The sequence below is a fragment of the Nansenia antarctica genome, assembly GCF_963989245.1.
Source record: "Nansenia antarctica genome assembly, chromosome: 11".
NCBI lineage: Eukaryota > Metazoa > Chordata > Actinopteri > Argentiniformes > Microstomatidae > Nansenia > Nansenia antarctica.
The window spans coordinates 6,518,236-6,528,235 of NC_137681.1; the positions used below are offsets into that span (position 1 = coordinate 6,518,236).

General features: G+C 42.9%; 1 protein-coding gene across 1 annotated transcript in view; it reads right to left on the bottom strand.

Moving 5' to 3' along the window:
* Positions 1-5,842, bottom strand: part of LOC308167704 (signal transducer and activator of transcription 5B-like) — a 20,368-nt gene extending 14,526 nt beyond the window's left edge. The window contains exons 1-6 of the mRNA XM_080542167.1: positions 5,821-5,842; positions 4,225-4,362; positions 3,264-3,420; positions 1,710-1,799; positions 1,152-1,326; positions 100-230 (exon numbers count right to left, since the gene is read on the bottom strand). Of these exons, the coding sequence (XP_080398293.1) occupies positions 100-230; positions 1,152-1,326; positions 1,710-1,799; positions 3,264-3,420; positions 4,225-4,352 (681 nt within the window). The 5' untranslated portion in view covers positions 4,353-4,362; positions 5,821-5,842. The remainder of the gene's footprint in view (positions 1-99; positions 231-1,151; positions 1,327-1,709; positions 1,800-3,263; positions 3,421-4,224; positions 4,363-5,820) is intronic.
* Between the last annotated feature and the right edge of the window lie 4,158 nt (positions 5,843-10,000).

Genomic DNA, 10,000 nt, shown 5'->3' on the forward strand with positions numbered 1-10,000 from the left:
GTCTTTTTTTCTGCAGTATGTTGTTTCTGAAGTGTGTGTGTGTGTGTGTGTGTGTGTGTGTGTGTGTGTGTGTGTGTGTGTGTGTGTGTGTGTCCGTACCAGTCTGTTCTTCTGCAGTATGTTGGCCTCCCTGGTGAGCCAGGCCTCCACAGTGGTCCTCTTGCTCTGCAGGGCCGTCTCCCTCTGGGCCCTCTCTGCCTGGGGGAGGGAGGCCAGGCCGGTCAGCTGGGCTACGGGGGGGACAGGGAGGAGAACATACATTATATATACGCCATATATATATGTCAATACCTGCATCAATTATGTTACATCCTGGTGCACATCTAGACTGCGTCCCAAATGGACGTATCGCTAAGCCACGCCCCAAAAAATAAATTGTCCAATCATATCACAGCAAGTCACCACAGGCAGAAAAGTCAGACAAACAACTCGCTAATATCTAATGGTGAAAAGCTTCTAGACTAAATATTCTTGTCATCTTTAAAAAAAAACATGTCTATTACTTACTTCTAAATCAGAAATTTGAACTCCATTGTAAGTCATTGAATGTCATTCAGTCACGGTCAGTCAGTCACCGTCAGTGAAGAATTTGAGCGAGCGTTGTTTGTTTGTCTGAGTTTTCAAAGGGGGCGTGGCTTAGCAATAGGTCTATAGTATACAGCGGCCTCCCTCTCCTCGTTTCCTGAAAGCTTGTTTTGTTTCATTTGTTTCATTTGAACCTGCTTTACACTGTAATATGAATGAATGAATGGACTTTATTGTCATTGCTACAGTACAGGTACCAAACAACGAAATTTAGGAGGGGTGGCTCCCCTGGTGTTAGGAAAGGGAAGAAAAAAAAAAACTTTAAAAAAAACAAATCACAAGAAGGGAAGGAGCTGGTTTACATAAATAAAGGCTATGTACACTATCCACTGTACTATACTGTACAGATAGACGACTAGGGTTGTCATATTGCACAATAGTATTATTTCACATTTATTTAATTTAAGCAACTCATAAATAGTTTCTACGGGCCCATAGACTACTTTCAGGGTACGGAACAATCCCACTTGACGTTGGGGAGTGATAGTGAGGATTGTGTGTGTGTGTGTGTGTGTGTGTGTGTGTGTGTGTGCGTGTGTGTGTGTGTGTGTGTGTGTGTGTCTCACTCTGGATGCGCAGGTTCTCCTGGTACTGGATGATGAAGTACTCCTGGTTGTGCTGCAGGTTGCGCAGCTCGTTCTCCGTCTCCTGCGTGGACACGCGCAGCTCCTCGAACACCTGGTTGATGTGCTGGTGGCGCTGTGATAGGCTGTCCATGGCCCCGCCCCCCGCCCCGCTGGCCTGCCAGTACAGAGAGACCATGAGACAACGGTCACAAAGAACGCTGGTCTGACTGGCCCAATCAGACCAGCATGACCCCCCCAAAGAACACTCATGGTGATAGAAGCACAGTCTTCAAGAGTCAATGTTGCCATCCATGGAGCACTTTGAGCTGCAACGTTTGCAGGAAAAGCGCTATACAAATAAAAGTTAGTATTATTATATTATCCACTCAGATAGAAGTACAGTGTGAGGAACAGACAGTGATCCTCTGCTTAGATAAGACAGGAAATCTGTTCGTCTCATCCACTGAATTCCTATCTGCGTAGTTCCGTCCGTATACGTATTACTTGGATGAACCTGTAATGCATTTGTGCAGCATGTGTGAGGTGGCCCAGACTTACGTTGGTGGCCTCCTGCACCAGCCTCTGCTCTGTGTGGAGGATGTGCTTGATGCAGCGCACCAGCTCCAGGGGACAGCGGTCGTACGTGCTCTGTGGAGACAGGAGGAGAGGTTAACAACACACACTATTTAACACTTAATCAGCCATGAGGGGCCATTTCACCCCTGTGAGTAAAGAAAACGTTTATATCTTTGCACTCTATAAAATTTCAGGACCCTCCTTTCATGACTTTTCCTAGATGTGCGTTCTACTACCACCCAGTATCCTTACATTTTCAAAATCACATCAGGATAAGCTAGTATAAAGCAATTTTTTCTGTGTAGGAAGCAAATGTCGGCTCGGGCCGGGCCTGATTTCCTGACAGTTGATTCGGGGCCGAGTCAGGCTCGGGTTTGCCTTCGACAGAGCTGTGTTTCATTTGTTTTGGATATAATATTTTGCATTCATACGTTCTCTCACTGTGTTCTATGAAAAAGGTGCAGTAAATACCGTTGTTGATACAGTAACTAATATGGTGAGTTTTTCAAGCAGTCTCTCTAATCAGCTGTTGTACGCAAAGGGTAAAAGCAGAGCCGTTTTGTGAAATTCTTGTTTTTGTGAACGTTTTTTTGGGGGGCCGGACTCATCTCAAAAGGGCCCGGGTCAGGCTTGAATTTGAAACACCCACACCCACACCCACACCCACTATAGAGGGTTCTACTGGTTGCACTGATTGTCAAGGAATAGGTTAATACACTGGCACTGGTACATTGGCACAGGTCGCATGACTATGCTACTATGCTATGAATCTCGCTACTCTTGCCAAGCTGTTAATAAACATGCTTACACGTCGAAAGGTTCCAGCCTCGGCCTACATGACAGCACTGGTCTCTAGTATACTAGTTCAGGTACTAGTTCAGGGTTTAGTGGCATTAGTACTAGCAGTTATACCGGACATACTGGTTATACTGGAGCCTGGAGTCTCACCATTAGCTGACTGGGGTAGTGCTTTAGTGTTATTGTGGGTTGCTTGTAGTTCTAATGATGGTCCCAACATACCTATGTACATAGTATCTATCTAGAAGCCAAAATCATTATAACTTGCGCTCCCAAGATGTTCTGCAGTTGCTTGTTTCTCGTGTTCGCACAGAGCAGGGAAAAAAGCCTTCAAAATATGCTGTCCCCTCTGCTTGGAACACCCTCCAGAAAGATTGAAACCTGGAAAAACTGATCGCATACGATGCATTGTGGAATAGTGGAATCTCATACGACGCCTGGTGGAATAGTGGAATCTCATACGATGCCTTGTGGAATAGTGGAATCTTGAAGGACCTTGACCGGGGAAAGTACGAGAGAGTGTCTCTGTACTTAACGCAGCCACCTACGCATTCCTGATAGTGCCTAGTGTTCATTGTTTTATACTGTATGTCTGAAACCTAAATGTATCTGTCTATACATGCTGCCCCTCTTGGCCAGGTCTCTCTTGGAAAAGAGATTCTAAATCTCAATGAGTATTCACCTGGTTAAATAAAGGTATAAAGCTTGTATAACGGTTCTGAGTGCCTGGAGTCTCACCTTGAGCTGGTTGGCGTAGTGTCCCAGTTTGATCTTGAGCAGGAAGCCGTCCTCTCCCACCTGGTGGTCGGCCTTCCTCTGCAGCTCCTGGACCAGGCTGTCCAGCAGGCGCTTGGCCTTGGCCTCCTCCTGGGGGTTGTCCAGCTCCACCGTGTCCCTGGAGGACGGGGGGGCGCAGACACAGGACATCAAGCCCAGTAAACAAAGAGTCCAAAAGACGTCCTCAGGGAAGCCGGGATGTGGGTTCAGATGATGTCTTTCTAGGACGTCCAGATGACGTCTTTAGGACGTCTTATGGACTACAGAAGACCTAATGACGTCATTTGGACGTCCTAGAAAGACATCATCTGAACCCACATTCTGGCTTCCCTGAGGACGTCTTTTGGACCCCCCCCAGAACCACGACACTTGTGCAGGTGGGAGTTTGAATTCAACATGAACAACTAAGCACAAAATGAGGCCCGTTGTGGACTTCCTGCACCTCCTCTCTCCCTTTTCCCCTATTGATTCAGTGTTTTAAGACAGGCCCAGAAAGCATCACACAAAGGGCTAGTATTCCTGGACTGAAACAATCTCTCTCTCTCTCTCTCTCTCTCTCTCTCTCTCTCTCTCTCTCTCTCTCTCTCTCTCTCTCTCTCTCTCTCTCTCTCTCTCTCTCTCTCTCTCTCTCTCTCTCTCTCTCTCTCTCTCTCTCTCTCTCTCTCTCTCTCTCTCTCTCTTCTCTCTCTCTCTCTCTCTCTCTCTCTCTCTCTCTCTCTCTCTCTCTCTCTCTCTCTCTCTCTCTCTCTCTCTCTCTCTCTCTCTCTCTCTCTCTCTCTCTCTCTCTCTCTCTCTCTCTCTCTCTCTCTCTCTCTCTCTCTCTCTCTCTCAGCATCAGACTGTAGAAACGATGCAACCACAGTGCTGCTAAACGTAGATGATTAAGATGAGTGAGGGTGTGTGAACCCAAGCCTGTACGCACCAGTGTTGACCCTCGATCCACTGGGCCAGGTAGTGGCGCACTTCAATGGGGAAGTGTTGGCCGTAGAGACTCTGCATCTGGTGCAGGGCATCCCCCTGGAGCTGCTGGGCCTGGATCCATACCGCCATCCTCTGGCCCCTGAGGGGGGGGAGAGAAGGGGGAGTGGGAAAGGGGGGGGGGGGGGAGATGCAAGGATAGGCATTAGGTGGGAGAGTATTTTTAAAAAAAGTATGAAATAAATAAATAAAAGCCAGGGTGGATGATAGGAGAGGGGGAGAGGCAGGGATAGATGCAGGGATAGATGCAGGGATAGATGCAGGGATAGGCATTAGGTGCGTAGGAGAGACGGGGAGGAGAGAGAGAGACAGACAGAGACTTAGTGCTGGGGGATAAGGTCTAATCTAGAGAAATACATCAAACTTCAATGCTCAGCATAAAAGTCAAAGGGCAAGGACATAGGGCTGTTCTCTCGCAACAGATGAAGTATGCAAATTGTCCACTGGAAGGAAGTAGTAGGCTATTAACAAACGCACTTTTCACTACATGGACACAGCACAAGAGACAAAGTAGTTTAAAAGTGGATTAATACTCCAATGTCATGGACATAATGCATGCTTGATTTTCTGCATGGGAACCAAGCCACCCAAGGAGAAAGCACAGTAAGTGAAGGAAGGTGCAATTGAACTAAAACCCCTGTCTGTGCAGGTATAAGGTAATAATTATCACAGACCTTCACACTAGTAAGGTTTAGGACGGTTTATCACAGACCTTCACACTAGTCAGGTTTATCACAGACCTTCACACTGGTCAGGTTTAGGACTGGTTTCTCACAGACCTTCACACTGGTCAGGTTTAGGACTGGTTTCTCACAGACCTTCACACTAGTCAGGTTTAGGACGGTTTATCACAGATCTTCACAATAGTCAGGTTTATCACAGACCTTCACACTGGTCAGGTTTAGGAGGGTTTCTCACAGACCTTCACACTAGTCAGGTTTTTACCAAGCTACTTGGCTAGCTCACATTAGCACCCAGCGTTTTGACAGCTAACGACTAAAAAACGCGAAAGTACGTGTGATCCGTCCCAGGGTAATAATAAACGGCGAAAACCGTTTAAAAAATAGTAATAATAATAATACATTTATTTTATAAGGCGCCTTTCATGGCACTCAATGTCGCCGTACAACAACAAATTTAAAAACAGTTACAAAATTCAAAATACAAAATACATAGAAATATACAGTATAAAACATAGCTAGTAGCAGAGCAGCACGGGAACAGTAAATCAACAGGGATATGCCTGCGTAAACAGGTGGGTTTTGAGGTGGGTTTTGAAAGAGGAGATTGACTAAAGAGATAAAAGATTTAGATTGATTAAAAAATAGTGTCGATAAGTAGTATCTGCAGCGTGCAAACGAGCAGTAGCCAGTTGTGCATTTGTGTCGGAAAGTCAACAACAACAGGCTAGATAGATTACTTCTAGAAGAAAGAAGACTTCTCCTCTCTGCTTTGCATCGCTGCAAATGTTTCGAAATGTGTCAAGAAGACATGACAGACATGGTGCAAAGAGTAGTATTAGTGCACCCCAGTCACTTACCTTTTCCAAACGTAAATGTGATTTAGCAGCTAAACCATGAACGCATTAGGAAACAGACAACCAGTGCTTCTGTCCGTCCGGCATTCGGTGTCGTTAGGGATGTATTTGGGTATAATATATAATATATAATACATATCATGTCATCGCAGTTTTATGTTGCTTAGCCCAGTAAACAAACCAGCTGTTTCTAGCAGCATTAGCAGGCATCATACTAGCCACCCACTTCCGGCTTGGCTCTAGACCCAGGCTGCGTTCGTCAACTCGCTCTGGGGGGCGCCGGAGCGCACACTGGGTTCGACGTCATAAAGGGACCAAGTCATTTGATTGGACAAGAGGCGTTCCGTGAGTGCTACTCAGATTTCCAGAGCGTATTTATGAACGCACGCCCCCAGTTTTTTTTCTTTTCTGCAGTTGAAGTTGTAGTAAGTAGAGCATGTGGTAGAAGTGTCAATAAAGTGTTGGATGCAGTGTTAAGGCTCCTGTTGTGTTGAGAGTGACGTCACTGAAATGCTATTCACTTTTCTAGTTTTTTTCTTCTTATTATTCTCAGCATGATCTTTCATATAATCCTCTAGGTAGGGGTATTGAACTTATATGATGTTTAAAAAAAAAATAAAAAATAAGAGGGGTGGGAAATGAGATTGAGATTGAGATTGAGATTGAGATTGAGAATGTTTATTTTGGTCCCCTATACAATTCACAATACAGATATTTAAAAATGTACACAGTCACAATTCATAACACCAGGACCAAAAAGGTGTAGGCTGAAGCCATGGCTTGACACACTTAGGTTACATGGATCTAGTCAATCTCTAGTTCTCGTCAATCTCACCCGGTACCTAAAGTGAATAGGGGTTTGTTGTGTTCTAGCACAGAATAAACTTCTCTGTTGTTCCCTGTCCCCCTTCATCTCTCTCCATCATATCTGCATGTGTGCGCACGTACGCCTGCTGATGTTCCTCACTTATGCAGACAGAAATGTGTAGCCTGCTGTGCGTGCGTGCATGCAGAGACACACACACTATTTTAAGGTGACTTATAATAGTAGAGGAACTAAAGACTTCAAAGGTTGAGATACCTCCATCTGAGGTAGAACAAAGCACAACCGTGTTTGTTTCATATCTTTGATATGACTATGTTATGAAATGAATGGTTGTAGAAAAATATGTTACTGCCACAATTTATTGATTGCAGTGATGATAATCTTTAAGTTATGATAACCTTTTTAAGCTATGACCTTTACACTTTTGAGTGAGTGTGGATTAAATATTCAATCACTATTTTTTATTGATGTAGGGCTAAGATGTGTAAAATGACTTGATGCTCTTCAGATTGATGCTCTACAGTTGTGGGGGAATACACTGGGTGACATTCTCTACTGTACTTACTGCTCCTACGTGTTTTCAAACAAGACACAGTCATTGTGAATCAAATAGCTTTTATTAAAATATTAGTGGTTAGGCAATGAGTAAATTACATGGTACATAATTCATATGCATTATAACCAACATGAAATAGAGAGGTGGGCAAACAATTACATTGTCTAAGTAAACAAAAAGCCTTAACTTAAGTTGTCTTTTTAAACTCATTCAGAACTGCTCCCAAGCTAAAAGGCACTTAAGCACAGATGTAAATTGTACAGTCTTACACAAGATCATTCTTGACAGTAAAGTATTTAAGTAGCTAGAAGTGATCGTTTTCACAGAGGGTTTGGAGACAGCGAAAGCGAAGGCTCACTGGTATTGAAATAAAAGGCGAATGCATCGTATGTATTCTCTCATTTGGCAGTGATTCACATTACATACACTTACATACACAGAAATGAAGAGTAAAAAACGGAATCGGTCAGCTGATACTTTAAACACATAATCTGGATTGTAAATCAGGGACCTCAGTGATACTCGAGCAGCCTACTTGAGTAGACTTTGGCATAGTTTGTAGAGAAGTCAGTTTTGAAGAAAAAAAAAGAGGAAATTCTCAGGTGCTCTTAGAAACACATCCATTACTGTATGACAACAATACAGGTGGAGTGGGTGTATTTAAACATATTAGTGACTGTGAGCATGCACACATTTACCTACATATCAATCAAACAGGTGAACAGTAACAACCAAAAAGTTAATAGATCTTTAAATGTTGGTTCCCAAAACATTGAGTGAATTTTCGGTGTAGCTTAGTTGACTTGCACCAGCCAATGTTAAACGTTAGTGAAAACAAGTGCTTATTGTCCACCTATTGAGACAAGCAATGTTTTCTGGTCAGTTTAAATGTGAGCAGTTGCCAGGTGAAATGATGGTCTCCGCACTGGAGTGGGAGCTGGAATTCCATCAATGTCGCTAAAGGAAAATCCAGGCTTAAATCTCAACATAAGCCTAGATTTTTCTTTAGTGATGTTGATGGAATACCCCCCTGCTCTCAGCTGCAGGTAAGGGTATTACTATAAACCGCCACTAGATGGTGCCAAAACACTTTCACAGAGGACAGATATCAGAAAGTAGTCGTAAACCCTCCAACAAGAAAACATATGTGTGTAAGTGGTTGGTTAGACAACCTTCAGTTCAACACATTAATGTCGTTGTCAACTTGTGTTCAAATCCATGATTAAAACAAAGAATCACCTATTATTTTCATATTGATTTCACATAATACAACAATGGCAGGCAGGATTCAGAACTTGTTCCACCAGGGATGAAAATAAATTCTATAAAGTCACTCATTCTTATCATGGTTGTTTATGTCTCTACACAGAACAAATTTCACCACCACAACAACAACACATTCTTACATAATCCTCCTTTTAACCTAAAAAGAAACTGAAGCAGTATATGCATCGGTGTATACTGTAGTCCATAATATGTGACTATTAACGTTTAACATTTCTTTTAGATGTTAAGAAACCTTCATTTGAGCATAGTTAAAGATCCTTTGTTGGCTACAGTATATCCCTTGTGACTCGTTGACAAACATATGGAGTGAAACAAGGTAAATATAGAATAAAAGGACGACTCTCACAGTCTTTCATTCATTGCACACAACATGAAGGTGATGGCATTGCAACGTGTGGGAGCTCATAAAGAAAAACACACCAGAAATTACATGAGTGAGTACAACTCATAGGATTCATAATAGACTCACTGTGATAGATACAGTGAAAGTAAACCCAAATAGCTAAACGTAGGTAACACTTTTTTACATAGGCCCTAAACTGGGTCTATAAAAGGAAAAGGAAAACTACTGATACATACAAGTGCTTACCGTTTTTCAAAAGCACTACATCAACATTCATAAATCCTTATGTCAAACAAACATAATCAGCATTTAATTTATATCAGCATTTAATCGATGTGGTCGTTAAGGAAATGTTAGGAATCGATTTGATTTGCTTTCATCTCAATTCTATACTGTGACATTAGCGTTTTTGATTTAAACATAGTTGTTGTACGGATGATGAAGATAAAAGTATACAGTTCTCTCAAAGGGGAAATGACCACACCCCCTCCGAGTTAGCATTTGTTCACAGCACTTTCTCTTTTCTTTCTTCACCTCTACCCATTCTCCCCTTGTTGTTGTCTCTCTCTTTCATAGTCTTCTTCTTCATTATCTTCGCTTAATGCCTGCCAAGGTGCAGGCCCTACCCCCCCTTTTGTACTTGTGTACACCTGAGAGGACTGGATAATCAAATGTACCCTGTTAGAGGGCGAGGGGGATCTATTACCATAATGCTAAATATGTGGGGCCTGTAGTATAGGGGATAGGGGCCGCGGCAGTTCCCAAACTTGGGGTCGGGACCCTATGTTGGGTCCCCTGGTTTGCAAATTGGGGTCCCTTGATTTGAAGATATAAACATTTTGATCTTGTAGGAAGATATGCAAATGGCCCTGATTTATCAAATGAGCATGGATTTCATCTGAGAAATAGTCATAAGATGTCTGATAAAGTCATACTGTACACAGCAAAAATGTGTTACTTCTGCTGTATCCCAGAATGCAGTTGTTTTTAATCACCTGCATTACTCAGCAAATGTTATGTCATTATTACATGAATAACTTTATCCCTCAAGTCCCCTACTCAAAATGTATTCTGCGCCACTTATTCACCCTTCAACAGTGCTCAGTTCAGAGTACGACTTGAGAGTGAAATGAAAATCGATTCCGATCGTATTTGTGTGTACGCTCATTTG